The 27,190-nt window shown below is 43.7% G+C and overlaps 1 protein-coding gene across 1 annotated transcript; it reads left to right on the top strand.

The window, feature by feature from the left end:
* Positions 1 to 272: 272 nt before the first annotated feature.
* slc9a1a (solute carrier family 9 member A1a) lies at positions 273 to 24,329 on the top strand. The gene is given in 17 exon segments (XM_034553188.1): positions 273 to 1,463; positions 11,830 to 12,302; positions 12,761 to 13,011; positions 14,440 to 14,657; positions 15,744 to 15,946; positions 17,849 to 17,938; positions 19,760 to 19,795; positions 19,798 to 19,847; positions 20,143 to 20,194; positions 20,196 to 20,249; positions 20,251 to 20,322; positions 21,786 to 21,914; positions 22,327 to 22,351; positions 22,354 to 22,427; positions 23,090 to 23,171; positions 24,028 to 24,104; positions 24,107 to 24,329. Coding segments are annotated over 17 exon segments (2,364 nt in total). The 5' UTR covers positions 273 to 1,174; the 3' UTR covers positions 24,296 to 24,329.
* Positions 24,330 to 27,190: the final 2,861 nt, after the last annotated feature.

The raw sequence follows: 27,190 nt of genomic DNA, 5'->3' as shown, positions 1-27,190 counted from the left end.
TTGACTCTGACCTTTGACCTCCAAGTGAAAGCTATAGCAAGCAGCATCCATACGATGTTAATGTCAAATTACTGAGAAAGCATATTCCATTCGGGAACACGTGTGTAGCCTCATGGAGGAATTAATTTCATCAGTTGTGGAGACGCTATTATTTTTCTTTCTCACCAGACACCTTAAACCTCCATTCCTATAGGTGTCACTATAGTCGACCATCCCCCTCCCCTCCCTTTCCACTCCACTCCTCCCTTCTCCTCCTCCCATCCACCAAACCTCCGCGAAGGGGTGTGCGTTTTGAAGGTTGTATGAAGCTAAACACCACCGCAGACAAGAGCAGTCGCCACTTGCCTTGACATCAACCCGGGACAAGCCTCTGAAGCCGGGGCGGAGCACAGCCCAAGTCTTCCCTCACACCCCGCCCCGCTCTGCTCTCATCCTCCTTCTGGGCTTGAGCCCCCCGACCGACCAAGGTCTTGTCATCCCGGGGACACGGTGGAACAGCCCCAGACGCGGACGTTAATATCAAAAAGTTAAAAACGCATAGGGCGCGCGGCAAAATGCAATGTGTCTGCAGCGCGGCTTCTCTTCAAGGTCAGCATCCGAGCACCGCCGCCCCACGGACGCGTTCTTTCTCGGGCAGTCGGAGGGAAGAAGAGGCGTGGATGGGATGCCGCTGTGTCTCGCTCGCCTCCAGCATCAACGACGTTTCAACGAGGAGAACATTGATAGGAGGCACTGACACAGAAACGTGTGGAACCACGTTGTAAAAACAACAACAACAACAACAACAACAACAACAAACAACCACCACCGACTCGCCGAGGCTGGCTTTTAACAGCCGAGTTGTCTGAAACAAAACTCTCAAACATCTTGGCGTTTCCTGCTTTCTCTCAACGGCCTGCGAGGCTGGGACTGTTTACCTGGCTAAAGGCAGCAGCGCTGTCAGTCAAGCTAGCCTCACGTCACCGGACGTTTGGGTCGGTTAGAACTAGTCCAACCGACCGTTAAAGTCACTTCCCCCGGTTGAGAGTACGTTAACGTACGTTAACTAACGTAACATTACAAAGTTGCGTTCAACTCCCTCGAACTTGCTTGGGTTTACAAGCGGACTTTTATTATCTCCTTTCTTTTCAAATTACATCGCTTTTTTCTTGTTTTTTTGGGGGGTTTCGACAACATGCCTTCGAGGACAGGTTCACACGGCCGAGTCGGCACCGGTAGGAGTTTACCGGAGCGGGGACTGCTCCTGCTGGTTGTTTTGGTGTTACTCGAGGGCTCCGTGCGTCCTCTCGGAGCCGCCAGCTCTCCGGATACGGGCCGCCAGGAAGAGTTGGACACCCGCAAAACCACCGAAAGAGAGAACTACACTAAAAAGGCTTTCCCTGTGCTCAGCCTCGACTACCATCACATACACACTCCCTTTGAAATCTCGCTATGGGTGCTGCTGGCCTCGTTGATGAAATTAGGTGAGTATCGCGTGCATGTCACCCACATTCTGTTGGTTCAGTTTATATCCAGGAAATGCGAGTTCAGGGTTAGGTCAGGTCACAGGTGGCCACAGGCGTAGTAGTCTTTGCAGGTAAGTTAGCACATTTTACAGCGAGTTCAGAGGCACAATTGTCTGCATATCAAATCAATTCAAGGTAGAGTCTGTTTTTTATCAGACAGGTCTTTAAAATAAAGACCACATGTTAAAGAGAAGACTGGCTTCAGAATAATCCAGCAGAGAAAATCCACAGGGATGTCATCGTACAGATTACATGTCACAAGGCATCTTTACTGGGTTTACAATGATTGACAGAAGGATCAAAACCCTGTCACTTTACAGTGACAGGATACTCGGACCACCAGTCCAACTGCCAGGCCTTGTACTCAGCGTGTCAATGAAAGACGCCACTGGTATGCTGACGTAGCAAATCGGACCAGAATAGCTCAATTTAGCTGGCGGATCTAGCTTGTCACGCAGGTTTCTCCTCCTATCTGTCGGCCTCATGTGGAGAGGGTCTCTTGCTCACGCTGCCCCTACTCCTTGATACAGTGATGACTAAGCACCTCGGTGCAGCGGTCTGGATGTTGCACAAGACAGTGGAACTTCGTCCGTGAGCCAAAGCCTTGAAGCATTGTCACGTCGGAGATCTCCAAAGCAACATTTGAGTTGGACCACTTCAAACAATTGTTCCCAACTCGGACACACACTGCCAGTCTTCTGTCCAGCTCTTCTCTTGCTTTAGTATTTCCTGTGTCTTCACTCTTTGTGGCCCCTCCTTTCTCCACACCTCTGTGCTCTCATTCCTTTCCCCTTGCTTTTCTATACTGTCCTGTCGTCAAGGCCTCCTCGCATTGTGCTTTCCACAAAACACTGCAATGTCCCCTGCTCTCTTTTTTTCCGAGAGCCAGCAGCTTGTCAGTGGCCGGTGACATCAAGGGCCTGACTGAGCACCAGCCGGTAGCCGGGGAGGGGGGGAGACTGCCTCACTGTCTGGGCGAGAAGCCCAGTGTCTCCGCGGGAAGGGGCTGACAGAGAGGGACCTCCTGCCTCGGCTGGGGGCTCTCCGTTAGGGCCGCAGCTCAAGGGCATGGAGTGAAAATTAGAGATTAGGAAAAGGGAGAGAGGGGAGTGAGTTAAAGGAATGATAGAGCTGCAGGAAGTAAAGGGGAGGCAGAAAAGAAATTAGGCGGGATGAGTGTGCGCATTGACAGCAGTGACCTTAAGCCTCTGATTATCCCAGGATGACTGCAAATGGACAGTGGCTAATTCAAAGTGGCTGTTACATTGCTCAGCCTTGGCACACCTACTGGTTCATAGTTTACAAGCCTAAAAGCACATCCGCCCAGTCCATTTATCTCCTCAGCAAGCCCGTCACTGTGCATGGTGCCTTTCTGTCCTGTAATTAGGCTACAGACCAGTACCACTCTCAAATAACAATTCTTTATCAACCTCTGACTTAAAAGCTATAACGTATCACCAGAAGCCTGTTATACAGTCCTCTTAAAGGGATCCTCTGTGTTTAGGAAAAGGTTGTGGTTGAAAGGTGCTCGGGTATAATCAGGAAGAATGCCATCAAGCTTGGCAGTTATCTAAATGACCTTATTCCAATTTTTTTGTGAATGTAATATGTAACAAGAATCTCATAAACAAGACCTTCTTGGCCCACTGTAGCAAGATGTAATGCGTATAACGGTTTATAGCCTCATCAAACATCCACCAGGTTCCGACTTTATATTGACCTTTCGGTTTGCTGAGATCTGATCATGTTCACACTGTCCCCCTCCTTCAAGCCGAGCGCCGCCGTGTAACATGTCTTGCAAGTGCAATTAGTCACACCCTCCATTTACAATTCAAAACTGACCAAACAATTTTAAGAGAGGGTGTGTTACATACAGTTGCTGTTATCTGAGTGTAGTTTTTTCTTTTGTCGTGGAAGTTGGACCTGCTTGATTCCTATCACTAGGAGGGGGGGAGGAGGGGGAGCATCGGCTAAATAGTCAAAGTGAATTGAAAAAGTATTCTTATTTTGTGACGCTCTCTTATGAATCTGTTCAACGAGAATTGAAAATATGAAAACATGTTTGATTGCTAGTAACTTTATTGAGAGTGTTGCATTAGATAAACAATACAATGACAGCCAGACAATTACAGGCTTGCAGTGATTTAACAGTCATGTCATGACCATGTTCTCAGCCGTGCTGCAGTTTTATCACCATGGTTGTGGAGAATGCTGTGGCAGTGCACATATAGGGTTGAACTGGTTATCAATGCAAGCGTTGTTTAATATTAACAGTATTATTTGTAATTATAGGCAAAGCACGAAATGACAATTACTGTGTATGCTATACTCCCTACTTTTGTTTAAAAAGTAAAATAGAAGTACCTAAATGGTAATACAGATATTGAAAACAGTCAGTATTGTGTTGTTGAGGTTTAAGGTTTATTAAGCCAGTAGGAGACGCAAAGGGAAAAGCAAAAGACTATACTCACTAATTCCTGGGACAGCGTAGGTACACGCAGGTTCCAGAGGTTTGGGAGTGAAACTATGAGTGTGCATACAAGTGCATATTTGGAAAGTGATAACTTAGTATCATTTGTCAATGTTATGTACTAAGATATGACTCATATTCAATGGCAATCTAGAATTGTAACTTCAGTAGACGTTTTGAATATTGCTGTTTTACAAAGATTTGTTGAAAAAGTGTTTTTCATCCATTTGTTTCAGTTGGATACTATACTGATTGATTAGTTTTTTAGGCCCATTATGTGTGCTCATTTATTTTTGTTGTATTTTTTTAGACTTCCCTTTTTGCATTGTTTGTATTTCTCTTTATGTATAGGTCAGGTCTGACCTTTCTTGTGACATTTTTTATTTTATTCCATATCTGGATTTTCTTGTGTGTGTGGGGAGGGGGGGGGGGGGGAAAACAGCCAGATTTTATCAGTTGATAATAATCATTGAGTTTTTTTTGCTCATTCCTCTGGTTCCTTCTTACTCTTACACCTGAGTAACTGCTTAGCTGCAGGTTGCTTTTTGTCTTGTAATTACTTTTATTTTTTGTGTCGTTAAATTTGTAAACCGTACAGAGGTTTAATTTTCTAAGACCCATTATCTCTTGATTAACACCGTTTCAAGTATGCTGCCATTGTTTAGCTTGTTTGTGTTGAGTAAATGATTCACTAAGAAACCTGCCCGTTGCTTTATCTAAAGTAAACAGTGGATTATATCTAAGGTTGGAGACATTATCAGACTCACTGGGTCGACCAATAAACCTCATTCTTGGACAAGATGTGTCCCTCCTTGTACCTCCTGCTACAGTTACTATACTTTTTCAATCAATTCCATTTTGTTGATGAAATTGACATTTGAAGCAGAGCACTATAATATAATTACATTTCATTTAGCTGACGCTTTTATTCAAAGCGACTTACAATCATGTTACATTCATAAACAACATGCGTCTTATGAATTTGCAGTGTAAGACTGACAAGACATGACTCTCTATGGGTATGTTTAAGTAATACATTTATTGTAGTGGAGTCCTACATTAGAGAATTTGGCAAACCCATTTCGAGATGAGGGCCATAATATTGTCCTTATCAATAAAGCCGGCGTGGGAAAGATTTCAGGCACATCATTAAAAGCCACACCCTTGGTAAAGCTTGAGTAAATGCGTCACAAGCAAAACACATCTTATCTTAAATGTGTTATTTAGGTTATGTCTTAGCACACAAGTTTTCTTCTTCAAAAAAAGAAAAGTACATGCCCTTGTCTTTTGCCTCCCATTTTATATAATTCCATATATACTCAATCCAATTAAGGTAAATGGCTTCCAAAGCAACAATGAATATTGATTGGTTTAATGGTTCTTTATTCTGTGCACAGGGTTGCAAACAGTAATAACCATTTGAGGTGTCATAGGCAAAGGACGTTCTCACAATTAGTGGTTGCAGTTGACACCGTTATCGGTCCATCATTGGTAGACCAGTGGCTTGGACTCTTTACCATCATAGAAATAATTCTTCTCTGAAATATTGTTGCTGTTCCCATAAAACTAGACTCTTTCTTGTCTGTTTCAAGACTGGCGGCAAATGTTTGCCTCACCGGTGTTGAACAAATATCATAAAACTAGAACTTTTCTATGAAATAATTTATTCCCTGCGTAGAGAAGAGGCACCATTACACAGAGTCACTATGAGTCTGCATAAGGATACACTGAAGATTGAAAATTCACACAGGCATATCTACACAGGGAGGAAAGGTGGTGGTTGCAAAAGGACATATGGATTCGGACTGTAGCAAACAAAGGCACTGAGTCAGCGTGGGAATCAAAACATCCAAAGATCTTCGTCCTGCCCTTAATTCATGACCTTTCCACACAAGGGATTGATTACTTGATACCAGGTACGGGGATTCTTATGCCATTTGCTTTGTAAAGCCCCCCAGTCTCCCACTGCAGGATAAGATAGTATGCACATATAGATTCGTAAACCAGTTCACTTAAAAATAAATATAAAATACAACTAAGAATATAAAATTCCCCGGTAGTACAGTGTTTTTACTAATGTTACTTCTCCTTTTGTTTCCCTTTCCAAGCAAAATCTTAAATAGTTTTTATCTGTTCGCTTTCTTTCCTTTTGAAACACCACACTAACTAAATATTACGACTAGAAGGCCTTTGTACAGTATTGTTGTAACCGACATTTGATACCGTCACTGAATTCTACTCCATTCAGTAGTTGTGGTGGAAGATGTGCGTGTGAATTATAGTAAGGATCAAACATTTCTGTTGCTTAGAATCATGACCACGTGTAAAGTCACCCATGTGAGCCGGTATTGTTGTGCAGCTATGGCGTCAGGGATCATACTGGAATACACCAGCAGCAGGCTTTATTAATAATTTAAACCAACACTGGTCTTGCACAAGCAACTCGAGGAGCACAATGATCTGCATCAAACAATCAAACAATGACACACAAAAGCTTAGTTTTTACACGGCACTGTTGTCAGGGACGAGGCCCGCGTCGCTCTGAAATAAATGTATACCGTGACCTTATTGTGATCTATGTGTCATGGTGTTGGAATGCCTGCCAGCCAGTTTACCATCTCAAATCCAAGGGAAAGAATCAAACAAATGCATTATCAATCACCTTCTATAACAAAGCGACTTTTTCTAATGTTTTCTCTCTTTTGTGCTCGCTTAGTCCAGCAGATTTGGTTGCCAGCAGTGTACAATTAGTCACCTGGCAACAGGACACAGCTCCTGGCTTTGGAAAGGATCTTGTGTGTAGCGACTACCAGGCCGTGCTGACACTGGGTACACATGCAGAAGTGAGACGGCTGTTACCCTTTACTGGCTTTCAATAACCTTGCTGCATAAAGACACTCAGGGGAGGAGCGGGGCAAGGACACAGCGCCTGCCACTATTGACAAGCAGCCAAAATGAACCTCCTGATCTTACAGTTCAAGACTCTGGCATAAAAATCCTTCACATACTGTTTTTTTCTTCTTCTTCCAATGACTCCACTTAATGCCTGCCTCTTTCATACTTATGTCTTGACAGCATTGCAGTTGTGTGCCACAAGTTGCTCTTTGAAGTTCTTTCAAAGCCCTCCTTTTCACTTATCTTATCTCCTGCAGAGGAGATAAGATAAGTGAAAAGGAGGGCTCTTTGCGGCTGAGCACTGAAGGCCATAATTGGACTCACGCTGGAGAAATCTAAGAATGTGTGAACTGTCACCACATAGCCTTGGTTGGAAATGTCAGTCGTCCAGTGAGCCTTTTGTCCTGGGTTGATCGTTTTTAGAAGGATCAGCATTGATGCCGAAAAGGCCTCTTGTGTCAGTCTCTTCCTGGTTGTCCGGCATGCACAGTCTTCACTTGTCCCTCCTGGTCACCCATGAACGATAATGGATCATTTAGAATGAGTCATTCTTGGATCCAGTGCCGAGTGTGCTACTGCTTAAGGCACCAGCAGTAATGCGTTTAGGTCCATCCAGTCGTGACCTGTTTGCTCTTCCCTCGAGGACTTCACTGCCCTTCTTTTTATCGAAGGATTTGTGTAAATGGATTTCATTTCAGGGCTTGCTCATTTGTACAGCGCAGGTGCTTTCTACCCTTGAGAATTGAAACGATATTCCTCTGTGAGCCGCTGAGTTTATTTCGCACCTTACGCTGAGGTGAGCCTGAGACAAAAATACCACATTTTCACAAAATGTTCAGACTCAAGAATGGAAGAACTCGCTGTGACTGATTTAGGATTCATCTTATATTGAAATTCAAGAATTGTGAGACTTTGATGTCGATTCTGAGACGTAATAATATTGATTTGGTATGGAACCCTTGACAGGAACACCCCAACAGAACCTAAGATGGTGTCGTGATATTATTTTCAAAAGATGATCACAGTCTTTATACCTGTGATGCCTGATTCAACTTGTGGTGTGGCCTATTTATGGATCATGATTCAGGGAGGGAAAGCTGGGAGCCAGAAGTCCCCTGGCTCAGGTTCATTACTTCATGTCATTTAGAAGGTCACTTAACACAAGGAATCATGGGACTCCTTGTCCTCTAATAATACCCCAACGTGGTTTCCCCGTTCAGTTATTCTTTTTGTTAGCAGAGCTTTTGAAGTATGGATAGTTTTATCATGAGTATCAAAAAGCTCTGCATTACCAGAAGGTCTTCCTTTAGCTGCTTGGTGGCTAGCAGAAGTTTGTATAACTAGACCACTACCCGGGTGTAAGTGATTGGGTGTATGGAAGATTTATGAAACCCCGCCTACCACTGGAAGTAGTCCCTACTGGACTTTGCTGAAAAAAAGCCTTTATAGTCAAGTATCAACCTGACCGTGTAATGCTGTGGTAGCGAGCTATCAATCACAAGGTAGCCACGCCCTAAAGTAAACCCTGCTTTATCGTTTATTTTACTTTGAATGGGAGCATAATTTACTGCTGGATGGAAGACGTTGTGAAAATAGCGATTTAGACCATGAACTCATGTTTACAATGCTTACCCGTAATAAATCAAGTTAGAAGTAAGGACCTTTTTATACAATCTATCTTCTCCTTACTATACAAGTCGCACCCTGCTAGCTATTCGAAAGATTGCAAGTTTAAGGTACTTCTGCATTGGCCTGACTTATCAGCTCTTAGATAATATTGGTCAGTTGCTGTCTTATTGGACTCAGCTGTTTACAGAGGATGTTCATGTTCCCTGTGAATAGCACTGCAACTATTTGCAAACACATGCAATATGTTTTCTGAGAAATGTAGAGCAGAAGACCCCTTAAAGTCTAGCTGGGAGAAGTAAATATTCTTCATTTTCAGATTGTGTTTAAAAAAAATAGGTGAACATGCTTGTCTTCTATTAAAGATAACCATACACACATAAGGTCTTCAGCATACCTCATACATGAAGTATTGCTACATTTAAATTGTGAAGAGGTTAGAATTCTTTGCAATTCTTTAAATGCATGTAATAAAGCTAATACTGACAGAATTATGTAAAACATTATCATACATTCTGTGGAAGGCCTGCCACTGTAATCGGTTCTATTCAACTGGGAACCAATTAGCTTACTGGAGGTGTGCAGGCCCAATTGTGAGATCTGGTGTCCCCCACACTGAACAGAGATCTCTGCGCTGTTGGAAGTCTCAAACACTTAGACACAGCCTATTAATTATGTAACGGTGTACAGGGAGTTGAGGTACTGTGGACTATAATGTGCTAATTTCTGGTGCTAATTCAGTGTTCATTTTGAAGCCTTCAGTAACCAGATTGATGCTTTCTTCTAAAGAGGCATTGTGCTGTGGATTGTCTCAGAACTAGCTGTGGAATTTACATCCTGCTTTTCTGTTTACTGTGTTTCAAGCAGTTATCACAGAATATATTTGTTAACCCACCTGGCTGCTAAGCCTCTGGATTTGTGGGTGGTTCCTGTCTTCTATTTTAAGTTCATCGAAAAGAGAAAAGAGATGACTCCTTAGTCCCTGACTCTGACATCTCGCTGTGGGTGAATTAGGTCTCCTTAGACCATTTAAGACAAATAATCCCTCACTATCTTTCCTCAAAGCTCCAGTTACAGCCGCACGCAGCTGCACAATCCACAGGCATGCACTTGTTTAGCTTGTGTGCTGAAACAGTAATAGTGTTGTTTTCAAGCTGCCCAAGTATGAACACCCGTCCCCCTACATCCGATGTCATGTATTCCTACAGAGAATTTCTGATGTGACCAAAGTGACACGAGAGGGTGGAGCTTAGTTAAGACATTTTTAAGCAACCAAAAGTGTGCAATTAACTTCCATGAACTGAAAACACACCGTGAAAGGGTTAAAGTTGTAAAACTCCCAGGCCTGCCAATCACAAGGTAGCAGCGCACTAAAGCATACCCTGCTTTATCTATTTCACCATAGTTGACTAAATGAACATCTGTATTAAAGAAGACTTGAAACTAGTGATTGATACCATACAACTCATGTTTACAATGTTTACTGAGGTTAGGTTTACAAATCAAGTGAGAAGTATTTTTATAATTTCTATACGAGAAGTATGCAAGTTTAAGGAACGTCCACATTGACGCGGAGGTTGCCGCCCGTCTATTACATAACAATGCAATATGATAGTAAGTGAATTAGCTGCTGCACCATCCTCATTGTACATGTGTTAGCAAACTGGCCTGAGCTGTTCACCTGCCGGCCCCTCCCCCTCTCAGCTAACCCTCTCAGGGTAACACACCCTGTGGCTACTGTGCCAGATGGTGCTGCTGTCACTGCCGCCCTCCGCTGTTGTACTGAAGAGCTTCAACTTTGTCGTTGTGGTGCTTATTGCTAGTTGAACTTGTGCGCTTTGATCCAACGTAGGTTAAAATTCTGTTCCTCCATTTGAATCTAAAACCTTCGGGCAGGCGGGTGAACAGCTGTGGCTCAGGGCGGGATGTGAAGAACAACCCGGTGACATGGCTCAATTACCGCGTTGATCCCTCTGTCTCTCATATGGACTTACTTACAAACTTACAAGTCTTATTGTGTCATTCACAAGGGCATTTGATCCTTTTGATGCAAAGTGGATAACCCACTCACGCTGAGCTTCTACCATGTGTTTCATATCTGTTTCATTCATTGTCATTCTAAGATAGTTCACCCTCTGTGTGAGCATGTTACCCTACCTGGTGTGCGGATTTCTATTTGTGTGTCAGTGTTATTGCAGCATGCGGTCAACTGATACAGTGCCAGCTTAAAGTTGACATGTCCATATGCAGCCGTAGTGTCCAGTAAATATAGCCGGAGGAAAATGTTGTCTCTTTGAAGTGTTCAGCTTCTTTTGTTTACTATTTAAGCACAGGCTACAGTTGTCCCGTCACCGCACTGTGAATAGCCTGGTCTGTGTTTATACTGTCAGGTGAGACGTCACAGCAGCTCAGGAGTGATGGTACTTGTGGTCCTGTATCAACGAACAGCTTTTTCAAAAGTCAAACCACTTTTGTGATTGGTCAGGCAGTAAGTCTTGTTGCTTATAATGGCATCAACAGAAATAATCTCTTGGGTTTTCCCACAGAGCTGCTTGTGCTGTGACATGTGAGCCAAGCAGCCCCAAGCAATAGCACACAATTGCAAAAGGATATTTCAGTTACGTGGGAAACAAATAGAAGTTGAAAGATTCTCTTTTCATTTCCCCTGCAGCACATTTCCGTCTTGTGATATCCTGAATGTTGGCAGCCGTGACTTGCTGACTTGTCCTGTGTGATCTTTCTACAATTCATGTTTTGCATATTATTTCCATTTTTTCTTTCAAGAATTACCAAGGCCATTGTGTGTGTGAGCCACACGTCACACCAGTAACTCCACAGCTTACAGTGCACTACTCGTGTTCTTTCCCCAAACTAGGCTGGAGATACCAATGTTCAGCACATGCTGAGAACATCAGTTCTTTAACAGCGTTCTTTTACAGAGGTAATAGTTGAAATAAGCAAAGCGGAGGAAAGCCTTGACATGTATGCAGCCCACAGTAGAAGCAGAAGTGCGTCCCCTCTGCATGTCCTATGAACAGCTTTAGTGTTCTACAGAAAGTAAAATCTGTTTCCAAGATGTTGCTTGGACTCAAAGAAGTGTGGTATGTCACAGCTGAGTACTCTTGTAATGTTGTGTTGCTCGTATTCAGTTCACAAAACCATTGGGGACAATTCCAGTTAACCCTACCTCCCTCAGGCGGAGACACAAGCACATACACAGACTCTCTAACACTGTTCAGGCCTAAAGCAATGAATTGATTTCCAGGTAAGTCACTCCCTCATTCTTGTTCTCTGTCTTCCTCCATGTTTTTTTGTGTCCATCCATTTCTCCAGGGTTCCACCTGATTCCTCGCCTGTCCGGTATTGTGCCAGAGAGCTGCCTGTTGATTGTGGTTGGTCTGCTTGTGGGGGGGCTCATCAAACTAGCCGGGGAAAAGGTCCCCCCAGTGCTGGACTCCAAATTGTTCTTCCTCTGCCTGCTGCCACCCATCATCCTGGATGCCGGCTACTTCCTGCCTATCCGTCCCTTCATGGAGAACCTGGGCACGATCCTGATGTTTGCTGTCGTGGGGACCTTGTGGAACGCCTTCTTCGTCGGAGGTCTGCTGTATGCTGTGTGCCAGATCCAGCCTGGCAACTATTCCGACCTCCACCAGCTCGAGCTCCTACCCTGTCTGCTGTTCGCCTCCATCATCTCAGCTGTGGATCCTGTTGCCGTGCTGGCCGTGTTTGAGGAGATCCACATCAATGAACTGTTGCACATTCTGGTGTTTGGCGAATCTCTGCTCAACGATGCTGTCACTGTGGTGAGTAACCAAAACAGGACTTACATGGCTGGGAGCCATCCTTCATGCTTCCATTTGTTTTTGAGGGAATACATTTATTGTTTTTTTCAATGAGGTAGACTTGTAGAGTAGGAATACATCATCAAGTCATTCGTAGATTAAAACTGAAGCGTTGTTTAGCTCAGCAGCTAAAAACTCAGTCCCTGAGTTTTATCACCAGATCACGTTGTCTGTTAGATTTTATAATTCTTGTAAACACTCAGTTATACACAGTTACTTAAGCATCATAGCTACCCAAGGCACCAACTTTAGTTTCAACAACTTGTGTTTTTGACATCAGCTGTCGCTAAACAGTGAGTGAGTGAATGCTTCAGTAAGTTCAGCTTCAAGTTCAGTGCACACCTAAACCAGCTGGTCATTGTTGTTTTCAACATCCCGTTAATTTCTACTATGATCTGCTCCTGCTCCTCTTCTCCTAGGTGTTATACCATCTGTTTGAGGAGTATTCAGGTGCCGGCACGGTGACGATATTGGACTGTGTCCTGGGAGTCATCTCCTTCCTGGTGGTTTCGTTAGGTGGCGTTCTTGTGGGAGTTATCTATGGGTTCCTGGCCGCCTTCACCTCACGCTTCACCTCCCACACACGTGTCATAGAGCCACTTTTTGTCTTCGTGTACAGCTACATGGCCTACCTGTCAGCTGAGATGTTCCACCTCTCTGGCATCATGTCGTAAGTTTGGGGATGGGTAGTTATACAACATATTAGGAAGTTTAAGAGACAACTATACATTTTCAGAATGTACTGTGTATATCTAATGTTCTATTTCTGTGTTATTTTCACACCACTTTCTTTCTGTATCTATTCCATATTCCTATTTCAACTTTAATTTTCTGTTTTTACCACTTTTTTTGAACAGAGTTCACCTCATGCATCTTTAAGTTTACCATAGTTTTATTGATTTGATGAACACTAATAGTGTGTAAAAGGATAAAATGAAATTGGACATATCCTAATTACTGTCTTTTACATATGTATGGTATACCTTCAGGAGACGTCTTTAAAGTCTGTTAGAACAGTGAGATTGTGGAGTGTCAGCATGGTTCGTCCTAGAATCCATTAGACGGATTGTTCTGGTGTCTTCGTCGCGTGTGTGAGCTACTTCATACAGGTTCACATTTACAAATTGAGAGTGTCATGTGCGCTCTCTGGTCTCAGAGACGCCCCTCTTGCATCACATTATTTTAGTATGTGGATCTTCCTTCCGTGATGAGATGTCATGGTCTATGTACAACTTTGCCACTGCAGGCAAAACCTATTTCTGTCCTTGCCCTGACAGTATCTCAACTGTACATCTTGGCAGATTGCACTCTGTATAACCAGCAAGATAAGGAATTAATCTGATCCAATGTCCTAAACCAAGCCTTAATTTATTGGCATCCCCACATTCTCTGAGGTGCCGTTTCTAATTTGCTCCTCTGGTATTTTTCAATCTATTTTCTGGTTATGGTGCTGAGTTATAGATGTTGCGGCCTGGAGGGGATGATATATTGAATCTCAGGGCCGAGATGAGGTGTAGCTTCAAGGCCAATATCTTCCAAAGCCTTCGGCTGCCTCCTTCTCCTCACATCAAAAACTTTCATAGAGATTATATATAGAGATTCATAAAGAAGAGGCAACACAGCTTACTGGTATGAATTCCTTTAATTGTTCCCTAAAGTCGTGAGAACCAAACTGGTAGCCGCTGAGGCTTATGGGACGTGGTTGGTGTTCATTTCTGGCCTCTACATGCTTGACTTAGAAAAATTGCATGACACCAGAATGGAATAGAGAAGTGGCCACCAGACAGGGAAGAAGACATCTTGTGTTTGTGTCACATGTTACTAAAATGAGTTTGGAACTCTGGGTATCTCCAGCACTCCTTTTAGAGGAAACCTCTGACGCTGCTGCTGCTGACGACTCGCTTAAAACCACCCCTTCTTCTAAAGTTGGCGTTTCCCTTTCACATTTCTGACATTTATTATTTCTACTTAGCTTCATTGTTCAGCAGTGTTTAATTTCCGATGACATCTGGAGTTTACAACACATTTAGAAACATGGAATCTATGAAAATATGTTTTATCTCATTTGAGTAAACATCTGCCTCTTGGCTCCTTCCAGGTTAATAGCTTGTGGAGCGACGATGCGACCCTATGTGGAGGCCAACATATCCCACAAGTCCCACACCACCATCAAGTACTTCCTGAAAATGTGGAGCAGCGTCAGTGAAACACTGATCTTCATCTTTCTGGGTGTGGCCACGGTGGACGGACCTCACCTCTGGAACTGGACCTTCGTCACCGTCACTGTCATTCTGTGTCTGGTGTCACGGGTCATAGGTCAGCTCTGCTGCAGTGATACTCACAACTTCTTCATGTAAACGTAGTGGTGCCAGGCTGGGGGGGTGTTGCAATACTACATGCAGAGGAAACAGTTAACCTGCAACACAGGAAGTGTTGTTATTTTGTCCGTTTTTGGGGTTAATTTGTGCAAGATCTCTTTGATGATGTGGTTGGCTTTTATAGATACATCACTTTAGAGTTAATCTTGAAGTGCTTTTAATTTAACAGGTTTGTTATCAACTGGGCTTGAATGCAAATCAAAAAGTGCTTTGTATTTATTTATCTTCCAAGGCGATGCACTTGTTTTAGAGCACTTTGAAGTGAGCTGTGGTGTACACAAAGAGGATGTCTATGTGTGTAAAAAGTCATTTTACTCAGAGAAAGGGAACTGGGAATTCATCACACAGCTGTTTGTGTGTGAGAAGGAGCACCGCTGAGGATTTCCGGATTGACTTCAGGCTGTCACAAGTCCTTCTGTTCATAATGTGTCATACTAGAGTTATTAATATCGTTGGAAAGAGAGAAACTGAAAGTGAAAAGAAGATGAGGTGTCTTCAGGAGGTCAATACTGAGTTCTTTATGTGACTTTATTCTCAGCGTGAAGAGCTGATGAGGCTTTGAGCAAACGTTGCAAAACACAAACATGCTGTCTGTGACTGAATTGTCTCAATCAGTAGTCACGCACGTGTTTCTTGCATCACATGACCTCTTTGTCATATTAACTTTAAATAGCAGACTTGGTTCCAGATAAGCTGTCCATTAAAATGAGCCCATGAAGTACTGATTGATTTAAATGCATTACCACACATGATATTTGGGGCAAAAGCAGATGTGATTATAACTGTGATGGTCTTAGTGTCAAGTCTTAGTAAGCTGGCTTTCATAGGTGTATTAATGTAAAGAATGGCTGTGTGAAAGATGGAGACCAGCACATTGAAACATCTAGTTGGACACAGAAACAGAAAGTGTTTTAATTTGACATGAAAATACTTTCTTGTAAAGTCATCGTTAAAGGCCAGAGAGAACGCCGTTTGACCATCGTCTATCACAAACCTCACGTTCTCATCACATTGTCCTCCCCAGGTGTGGTTGGTCTGACCTACGTGATCAACAAGTTCCGCATCGTCAAGCTGACGACCAAGGACCAGTTCATTGTGGCCTACGGTGGCCTGCGAGGTGCCATCGCCTTCTCTCTTGGCTTCCTGCTTGACAAGAAGCACTTTCCCATGAGGGAGATGTTCCTGACTGCCATCATCACCGTTATCTTCTTCACGGTCTTTGTTCAGGTAAGTCCTGTTGGGTTGCAAACGGACGTTCCTCGTGTCTTAGCCTTATAATTTGGGATGTCATCGTGACCGCCATCAATGCACAGTGCAGAGCGATTCCTATGCTTTGACTCCTAACTTACAGGGAAAGCATTAAAGTACTGTTGGGTGCACTATTCCAAGTCAGAGATTTTATTCACACGGGTTTGTACTTTAACTAATCTATTTTGTGCAGTATATTTTCCCAGTAAGTCTAGTTTGAGTTTTCACTGTTAAAACACACACACCAATCTAGTTCCGTTTTATTTGCAACCATTCAATTAGATGTTGTGAATCTTGTTCATCTTACTGGTCATGCTGAGGTGGGAACATCAATAGTACGCTCATGTATTTGCATTCCTAGAAAAAACCGATCCAGTAGTCGGGCGTTCTTGGTCTTGTTTGGGAAAATGCGATTTCAGCTTCTCCTTTAAAGTACGCCGCCACCAGGCAGGCATGTGGGCTAATGAAGGCACCGCATCGAAAACACATGCAGAAGGAATACAGCATATGGTTTATGTAGTCCACATAAACATGACGTACAGAAACATAACACAAAGGCAAGTTGAAGACAGACAGGCAGAGACTCCATACATGTGATGCATCTGTCCTCTCAGATAAACCAGTCCCCTAGTGAAACTGTAGCAGCGTTCTTGGAGGTGGTTCGGGTCCAGAATGGAGGCAGCTAAAACAAAACCCTGAAGACATGTAGTCTCTCCTCAAAGGCGAGATCAGAAACGTGTTTTATTCATGCTGCTGGATGATGCTGAGACAGATGCAGACCAGAGGCCTCTTCCACCTGCAATGTGGAGTTATTTATAAGTATGACTCTGTTGACTCTGTGAGAGTATTAAGGAATACATACTGTTATCTTTGTTTATTGCGGTTGAGCTGAAATATGCGTGATGAGGTGGTCAAAGTGTAGGTTCCTCTGCATGCATGTCTGATAGGTCATGACCGGGTATTATTAAAGAGCAGACGTCGTCTGTCATCCACTTTAGGCCATTACAGTTAACCACATGGTCGGCTTAATCTCTTTAAGAAGCAGAATGATACGCTGGGGCTTTTAGGTGCAGACAGGCACACACGCACACGCACACGCACACTGCTGGTTATCCTCAATTGGTAGCCAAACATTAGACGGATGTTTGATTTTTAATTTCTCGAGCCATTCTGTATTTTACTTAATCCTGTTGACGACTAACCAGAAATCGACCCTTTCTAGTAAAATGACCATGGAGTTAGGTTTAAAACACATTTTTCAGCTTTATAAAATCCATGTAAAATTAGGTGCCAAAACGTAAGTTTATTTATGTCTGAGTGGTTTGCTTATCAACATAAGATGCATGGTTGGAAAAGCACCATTTGCTGCTTACACAGGAACAAACACAGAATGTCTACACACACTCAATTAAAGTAGTTGTTTTTGATGTGTGCACTTATCAGTCGAGTGTATTTATTATCACATTTTCCGCGAGCGGTGTCCACTGGTGCTGAGAAATGAAGCCAACACCAAAGTGCTCTCTGTAAATAGAGAGAGGGATTTCACTGTGTTCCTCGACGTGGATTTTGCAGATTTGTTACAGATTCAGATGTTTAATGCTGAAATCTGCAACTTTCCACCTGTCGCCACGTTCTAAAGTGGTGAGAGACTTACGGAAACAACCACAGGGTTGTTGTGAAAAGTTGTGTGACGACACATATGTGTTCCAGTCACTCTGACACACTGGAAGATTATAAAACGTTACAAAAAAAACGTTTTGAATCCTCCTAATTTCCTTCTTGCATACCGTAGAGTTGGTGATAAGAGCCTGTTTCGCTCCTTTAGCTAAGGTCAGGAGGTGACTATGGAATAATGCTCCGTTCCTCTCATCCCTCTTGCAGGGCATGACCATCAAGCCCCTTGTGGAGCTTCTGGCAGTGAAGAAGAAACAGGAGGCCAAGCGGACGATTAATGAGGAGATCCACACCCAGGTAAGACCTCTCACCTCCAGCCACCCTCAGCCTTCATGATCAGAAGCTGATGACTTTGTGATGGTTCATACGTATTAATAACACAGAGCCTTTTGGTATGCACTCGATACATGAGATGTTCTAATGGTTCGAACTGTTTTGTAGCACACAACAATAAATGAACGGGATACTATTACACTTTCCTTTCTGTTGTATTTATGTAAAATGGGAACTCTTTTTTCCAGTAAAGCCAAGTTCATGCCACTGGACTTTCCAAAGTCAGATTGATGTTCTGTTACTGTTAACGAGGCCATTTCTTTATCGCTGCTTCCACCTACTGGCTGTGTGGTGGTACTTCATATAATAGATTGTACTTTACAGTATACTAATCCAATGATTAGAACTCACCATATAGTGTCTTGTATCCACAGTTTGTGGTACTCAAACACATCCATGAGACCACTGTGCTCCACAAGTGTTAATACAGCACACACACACACACACACACACACACACACACACACACACACACACACACACCACACACACACACACACACACACACACACACACACACACACACACACACACACACACACACGCACACACACACATTTGGTAATCGGAGTGGGGATGACATAACAAAACAGTGCTATTAAGACACAATGGTGATGGTATCACGATCTTGGTGATTAACTATTAATGTATGGGTCGCAGTATTTTTGTTATTGAATAGGGAATCATAGCCCGTAAAGATATTTTTCAGAAGATATCAGTGTTAATTGCATATTTGTTTTTGTTTGAGAGGCTTTCAGATTAGCATAACTTTTATATATTTTTTATCGAAACGCCCTTTTTAGCAGACGGACAGCAGTATGAATGTCAAATTTTTTTTCAAATGACAAATGGACACGCAGTAAACTGGGGAAAGGAGAAAAAGCCAGTGTCTTCTAATAATACATCCATGACCCATTAGTAGTGTAACCAGAAGAGATTTTATCATAATATATCGCTGTATTATTTCACCCTTGGTGATCTAGAGAAACTTTACATACCACCACTTTAAAAAAAAGAGACTCTTTCCACCGCCACCCACGCTGTGCTGTGCAGTCTCTTCATAAATCTGTCTCTTCCGACAGAGCAGAAGTAAATTCTGTGGCTCTGCTTAATGACTTGTTTCCATAGCTAACGCTACGGGTGGGATCACCAGGGGCGACCTGCGTCCGGCTGCAGTCTGAGCAACAAAGGCATCGGCACATTTCTCTGGTTCTCTGAGCCGGCGTGCTGCCGGCGCTCATAAACGTGGTCCGACCAGTCACCGGGCTGCTGTTGGTTTTTTCCCCAGCATCATCATTTTAATTGCTCGTCATCACCTGCTGTTGTTGACAAGGATGTTGGCTGGGAGGGTGTTTTTAACCTGTGAGGAATGGCTACTGCGGTGAGATGCAGCTGAGCAAACGCCTGTGGGGGAGTATTAATTAGTGTTAATAATACTGTTGATCAAGCATCATATGAATCAACAGTATTATTAACTGGATTATAGTTTACACACCAAAAAAAACACACACATTTCACATTTTGCCCTACAAAGTGGACAGTAACATAACAACAACTCTGTCTTTGGCCAATTAAATGGCTTTAAAATGATATGTGTACGACAGCAGATATAACATGGGCCCCTAGAAAGTCGTGTTTATCAGAGTGCAAGGTACACAAATATTATGCCTGTGAATAAAGTGTATTTTTCAATATATTAAAAGACTCAACAGAGAAAAGAGGGGTCTTCTTGAAAGCTTGATTCAGTCAATTTTTTTTTTTTGTGCCTTTTTTTTAATCCCCAGTTTCCTTGACCACCTTCTAACTGGAATCGAGGACATTTGGTGGGACACTATGGACACCATCACTGGAAGGACAGAGTATGAACTTAACAGTCACAACTGTTGTGGTCATCTGAGAATAATAAACAAATATATATATAGATATATATCATTGAGAGAAATTGTAATTATAAAGAGTTTTGTATATTTTATATCCATCGTCGAAATGGTCAATATTCTGTCATAACCAGCTGTTAGATTTAACCCTTGAAAGAAGACACAGTAGCTTTGGCTGTACATTTTAATTTTTCCTCCAATGTGCACCAAGTGTCAAACCTGTTTCTGTTCCCACAACGGTCTCTGCCCTTGACTCTGTTCTTCATCAGTAACTCTTCTTCTTCCTTCCAGATTGAACCGCTTCAACAAGAAGTATGTGAAGAAGTTCCTGATCGCCGGCGAAACGCTCCAGGGAGCCGCAGCTCATCGCCTTCTACCACAAGATGGAGATGAAACAGGGCCATTGAGATGGTGGAGAGCGGGGGAGGAGTCAAGCTGCCAGCTGCTTTACCCTCCACAGTTTCCCATGCAGTAAGTATGAAGGACACACTCATTCTGTCTTACCCACACTAGGAAAACCAAGTAAGTATAAAATATTGTTTTGGCCACTTGGGGGAAGCAGAAAACAAGTTGTGAACACAATATTGACAAGTCGTCACCTTTTTGAGTTGATTTTGCAAAACTGTAAGCAAATAGTTACTTATTACACATCCAGACATTACAGAGCAATACTATAATTCATTTGGAGGGTCATGTTTGTGTCCGCCTGATGAATATAACACCAACAATCCCTCTCTTTTAGCTCTGAGTTAGTCCTGGCTCTTTAGCTTGCTAAATGCTCGACTGTGTTCATCAGCTTGTCGCTAACTATGTGCGTCTACTGTCTACTGTGGGGCTGAGCAGATAGTGCACAGTGACTTATTAGAGCTTTCTTTGGCGTAAACAACGCTATGAGAGTGAAACAAAATCTTTCAAATGCAGACTGGACATCTGAACAATGAGCTGAAAGTTGTGACATTTTCATAAAGTCAATGGAAGCTGCGGATTGGTGGAGTAAATTCTCTGTAAGTTCAGTACTGTGAACTTGCATTTACTGATTTAGATTATAAATGTCACAATGCTAAGCTCATATATTTGATCCTTTAACCACAGTAGTTTCTGTCAAAGTTGAAAATGGAACAGGAAGCAACATTTTTATATGTTTAATGTTGTTTTACATGATCTACAGTTACAGTTGTTATGTTGCTAGTATTACACAAACACCACTGGTGTGTTACAGTTATGTTGCTAGTATTTACACAAACACCACTGGTGTGTTACAGTTATGTTGCTAGTATTACCACAAAACACCACTGATGTGTTACAGTTATGTTGCTAGTATTACATAGTCATGTGTCTCTGCCACGTTGTAATGGACTCTTTGTTTATCATCACTCGGAATGCTTGAAAAAAAGAAAATGTTTACCTACTGTGAGCAGCTGCACAGGTCTCATTAATTTTACATCTGCAGTACCAAGTAGTCAGTGATAAATTGGCTAAATTAAGCATTGGTCAGTTTTAATACCCAGTGTGAGAGCATGATTCATCCTTTACTTATTGCAAGTAAATGCTGGAGAAAGTTGGATACACAGAAAGATATCCCGAGTGTTCAGAATCTTCTTGCTTCACTCTACCGGCAACCAAACCAAGGACCGGCAAGGTCAAAAGTGTCAGCAAAATGAATTCAGCAGTGCCGGTTATAACATCCCTTCACAGTTAACAACAGCCACCTACATATTGATAGTAGAGTTACAGAAAGAGCTAACGTTAGCTCTAACGTTGGCTGTTTACTGACAACCGAAAACTTGCTCTTAGTCATCGGAATAGCAGGAAGAAATCATTTCAGGGAAATGAGGTTTCATGAATATCGCAACAGTTTGTCATGTCTTGACAGAAGCAACTCACGGCAAACACAAACTATGGTAGTCCTGACTTTTCTTCTGCATATTTCTCAGGAACATCCAGCCCAAGAAGCCTCCGCCTGCCAAGCCCGCAGAGAGAGCTCTGTCGCAGCTGCCGAAAGAGGCCGAGAGGAGGAGATCAGGAAGATCCTCAGGAGCAACCTGCAGAGGACACGACTGAGGGTAACGCCCCCGCATGAACAACACGACGTGCATACGCTAAAGATGCGTTGATTGCATTACCGGGAGTTCCGAGCTTATCACCGTTCATATCGATTTGCACTGATAACAAAGTGGTATTAGACTACAGTGAAGCGTATTGATTGTTATAGATTTAGAATTAAATCAGTTGCTGTGCTCATACATCGACTAATACTGACTTGATGTTTAGGGACACAGAAAAGCACTTGTCATTGATTTCCCCTTGGGGTCATCATGATCTGAGTAAAGGACACAAATGCATTTTAATCATAACTCCCGCAGGTCTTTGAGATGAACAAACGGAGTCGAAACCTCCCTCTTTCACGTGCTTCAACTTGTGTTAAATCATTCGTGTTGTCCTCTTAAACTGAGTTATACGTCTTTTCTCTCTCAGCTGCGCTCCTACAACAGACACACACTGGTGCTGATCCGTTCGAGGACGGCTTCGGTGACTTCATCATCAAGAAGCAACAGATGATTGATCTGGAGAAGAAGGTATGAGGCCAAGGGGCAAATGCCTCTGAGCCGGTTGTCTGCATCATCACATTTTATTGACAACTCGTCACGGCAACGATTGAACAAAACACATTCTGTTACGTCGGCGCTGAGAAGACATTTGGTGAAACATTTGTGCCTGTTACACAATCTGGTTTATAACAAAGTAAATTGTTATAAGCAGGAAGCAACAAATCAGGAGAAACACAGAATTTAAAAAAAGAAGATGAACAGATGAAACAACAGCATTTTTCATTTAATACCAGGCCACCATCAGTTAAATGATTTGCCAACATTATGATTTGTGTTCTAATGAAAGTCCACCTTCAGTTTCCTGAACACATTTCCTCAACACAAATGGGGGCTGATTTATCCGCACGGTTGAGTGGCCCGACCACCAACTTCCGTTTTTTATCAGCCTGTAATTACATAATGAAAATAGACACTTGTTTTGGTTCAATTAAATGTGCTAGAAGAACATTTCTACAGAGACTACCAAAGAAAGCAACACATACTGTGAATGAAGTTTCTGTGAATTACTAAACTGTTGAGTTTGGCTGCTGCTCTACGAACAATCGAATGAAGCGGCGAGTGTACTTCCTGTTTACATGAAAACATGCAGAAGCCTAAATCAAACAAACCGTGTCCCTGTGTGTTCCCAGATTACAGACATGAATAACTACCTGACGGTGCCTGCTGCTCCGCCTGACTCCCCGACCATGTGTAGAGCCAGACTGGCCTCAGGTAAACGCATCCATCTTAGCCACAGCTGAGGGCAAACACCCGATAGCTTCCACCTTCATACTGAAAAGAACCACGTAAAACAGTCTGAGGAAATTCACTATGGCCACCCGGTGACGAGACATAATATTTTGTTAGGCTGTCATGGCCGCCTTCACGAAACAATAAACACTGTTGAAAGCACAGCTGCTGTTCCCACCTGCAGCAAACAGGTATTTCCTCGCTGATGGAAATATGTATGCATGTGGCAGCCGGCATGTAAACCAGTGTGTGGTTTCATTTTAGGCAGGGATACTGATTTCAAAACCTGCTCAACAGCAGAAAGGAAACCAAAGCTGTCCAGGTATGTCGCCAGTGTAGAGAAGGTTTTGAGTTGTGATAACCCAGCGGCGGCGCTAACGTGCATGTGTCGCATATGTTGCTTGTTAACACTCATTGGTCGTTCATCACTAACGAGATCTTGTGACGTGGTTGTCGAGGGCCAAACTCCGATGATTTATTATTGCCAAGAAACAAGCCTTGCTGTTTACAGATTAGAGTCAAGCATGATGTATGTTGGAATTTCAGCTTGAAGTTTTTCCATCATACTTCTCGTCAAAAGTGGAATTATTCCCGGCATGCGTTGCATCATAAATCATTGTCACTCACCTTTGCCTTATTTTCGTTGTGCTGTGAAACATTTGGAAAGGTCTTGCAGCCTTGAATTTGTGCAGTGATTGTAGCGTTGTTGACCTGAATATGTGTTGACCCTGATTCTCCTCCCCCTTGTACATCGTACTTTCGCGCACGCTGATGGAATGACGTAATGAAATTCAATCCCTTTTAAAGCCTCGGTCAAGCTAATTCCCTGATATTGCAGACCCGCAAGCCTACATGAAGCCGGCGTCGGACAGCGTGCCGACCATCCAGGTGGACCTGGCCTCTCCATCAGTCTCCGGACTACCATCAACCTGATGGATGAGTTAAGAGCGCCCAAGAAGAACAAGCAGCAGGAGGTGGACCAGGGCCTGATGATGAAGTCGCCCTCAGGCGAGGGGGACGCAGGCCGAGAGCAGAAGATGACGAGGTGCCTGAGCGACCCCGGCCCCAGCGCGGACGAGGACGAGGACGAACCCTTCCTGCCTTGATACAGCAGCCTGGATATGGAGGGGGCAGGGGGGAGGGGGGGGGGGGGGGGGGGGGGGGGGGGGGGGGGGGGGGGGGGGGGGGGGGGGGGGGGGGGGGGGGGGGGGGGGGGGGGGGGGGGGGGGGGGGGGGGGGGGGGGGGGGGGGGGGGGGGGGGGGGGGGGGGGGGGGGGGGGGGGGGGGGGGGGGGGGGGGGGGGGGGGGGGGGGGGGGGGGGGGGGGGGGGGGGGGGGGGGTGGGGGGGGGGGGGGGGGGTAGGCCTCATGCCCACCTTCCCACCTTCCCACCTTCCCTTAATAAAGAGAGAGGGCAGCTTCACTGCTCTGCTCTAAATGATCTCTTTGGTTCAGACACCAAACAAGCCAAAACTGCAATTGCTGTAACCCACGAAACTAAAAGCAAAAGGAGATTGTCTGTGCAGAAATATAAGAGCCATTAGTTTGTAATTATCATTGCTCTGTATTTTTTTAGATGGGATTGGAAACGGGCTGCAATCTGAGAGATGATGGGAGTTTGTGGTTGATAGTCGTTCAGGACATTCAGGAAAGAACTATGCATTACCAAAGGTCTGGGACTGTTTTCATGTCAGACAATATCATTTCTACTTTTCCTTTTTTTAATAACTGCATAGGTTGTTGTTGTTTTTTCTGTCTTTTAAAAGCTTCAAAACCTTCTTTGGAACATGCTGGGGCCTCGAGTCCTAAATTGAAACGACAAAGCAATCTAGTTTTTCTTTTTCAAACATATCACTTGAGTTTAAGGTGCTCGTTTGAAACTAATATCTCACTGACACGGTTCTGTCCTTCTGTCACTTGAAATCGCTGGATATTCAAACATTTGGCCTTATTTTATGTCGAAACCTTTTCACTTGGTGCATTTTGATCTTTTGTCTCTCTTTTTTTCGAACACATTTTTAATTTCAGGGTTATTAACATCCGCTTGAGTTTGACTCCGGTGTTCTGTGGCCTTCGGCCTGGTCCTATTGTTGTGGAGCGACGTCCGCCTTTAGAGAGAACGCCTCGCTGTTCGCCGAGACAGCCGGTGATGTAGCGGACGTCGTGATCATGCAAGTCCTTCTGAAGTTGAATCACATATTGTCGTGTTACGGGTCAGTGGAGCCGTTTTGTGTTTACCTCAATTTTAGAACACCCGTTAAAACTAAACTCATGCAGCGGTCCGAGTCGTTTGTAGTCGTCGTCTCTCTTGATGTGGCTGAATAACACTCCCCTTCGCACCGTGTTTTGGACTCTCGGAGCACATGAGCTGACTTTATTATGTCAGACAAACATTGCTCACTCTCTTTACATGCCAATTTGCATTCTTCAGCGTTGTTACCGGCCTCTCCTCGAAGCATCTGTGCTCTACTTCACTGTTCCGCTTATCCACGGCGAGGAAGGGTTAGTCTGTACGATCCATCCCGTCTTAAAAAGATTCCCTTTGTCGTTTCAATACGACTAGTGTCACCCGATCCTGCCTCGACACATTAAACTGTGAAAGTCTGTACCTCTGAGACTCGGATCCACATGCCGAGGTGACTTGGCTCTCCATTGAGTCCGGATCTCAGAGAGCTGTGGACAGCACGTGGGCTCCATCCGGACAATTTATATCAAACGGGGGGTTCCTCTCCGGAGCGAGAGGGAAGGGAGGAGGACATTAGTGTGGGTTTTGTTAAGTTACTGATGATGAAAACCCAACATATCCTGATGTTGCTGCTTCAAAAACCGAAGCCTTTAGATAAACAAAATAAGGGGGGACTTTATTAGAAAGAATTTATTGGAAATGAAATATGTTTATCCACCGTTTTAACAGCTGCTGCTCGTTTGACCACAAAAATATATCCGATCAGCCAAGCTAACATAAAGGTTGAATTGAACAGAACGACTGGAGGCATCTCATGGGCGAAAGATTTAAAAACAAAAAAAAGAATTCTATGCAGTATAGATGTGTAAAATATGTAAATTGATTATAATATCCTATATTTATGAATACCCTTTAAAACTCAAGTCATGTAAATATGCAACCCATTGAGGGGTTTGTAGGTCGATTCTCCTCGTGTTTCTGTATCCGTGTGTGAAATACGTGGCAAATCATTTCGCTGGTTGATGCGAGTATTTGCTGATCCATGTGAACATCTCGTAGGGCCGCCGCCAGCAACAATTAGACTAGTCCTCTTTCACCGGAGTCCATTATACCTTACAGGCCATCCAGAGCGTACTCTGGGAATCGACCTTGAGCACTGAGCGCAGTTTCTTCTCTGATGTCGGCCGGCTGAGTCGCTGCTCTGGCTGGTGTTCTCGGTGGTGTTAGTGGCCGTTGAATTCCTTGGCTGATCCTCTTACATCCAGAAGGCTCACATTACAGCCGAGGGGAACGAGCAGAACGACCTGACAAGCTCGCTCATTTCCCTTCACTCTTCTCCTCTTAAGCATCTGTGAATGGCTCGCTGCGGTTGCCATAGCGAGGATAAGAGGATACATTTTGTCTGTGCGTGCGCAAATGCTCTCAAGTGAATCTGAGTGTATGAATGTGCGTTTTGCTCCCATTCTTTGCCCCTCGTACCTTTCCTGCTTCCCGATTTCTAAAAGCGTGATTGTAGCGCAGAGACGGGAGGGTCGAACCTTGAAGCATCTTGTTTCCCTGTCGGGACCAAATTCAATATACTGTCGGAAATGTCAGCGCGTGACGGAGTGTTGCAGTGAGAGAACTGTGCTGCAAATGTCAACAGGGACGGGGTCGAAGAAGGAAGGGTGGTTTAAAACCCAGAGGTGACAAGCCGAATGACATGCCCCCCCCCTGTCTTTAAATCCTCCTTTTATTGCTGCTTAGAGGACAGTGCATTGAATTCATGCATGTCTTTATACTCCCGCAGCAACAGAAGCCCTGAGTAGTGATCCTCT

Source organism: Cyclopterus lumpus, chromosome 16 (assembly GCF_009769545.1).
Source record: "Cyclopterus lumpus isolate fCycLum1 chromosome 16, fCycLum1.pri, whole genome shotgun sequence".
Lineage (NCBI taxonomy): Eukaryota > Metazoa > Chordata > Actinopteri > Perciformes > Cyclopteridae > Cyclopterus > Cyclopterus lumpus.
The sequence above is the reverse complement of the archived record's forward strand: the minus strand, read 5'-3'. Positions and strand labels throughout refer to the sequence as shown.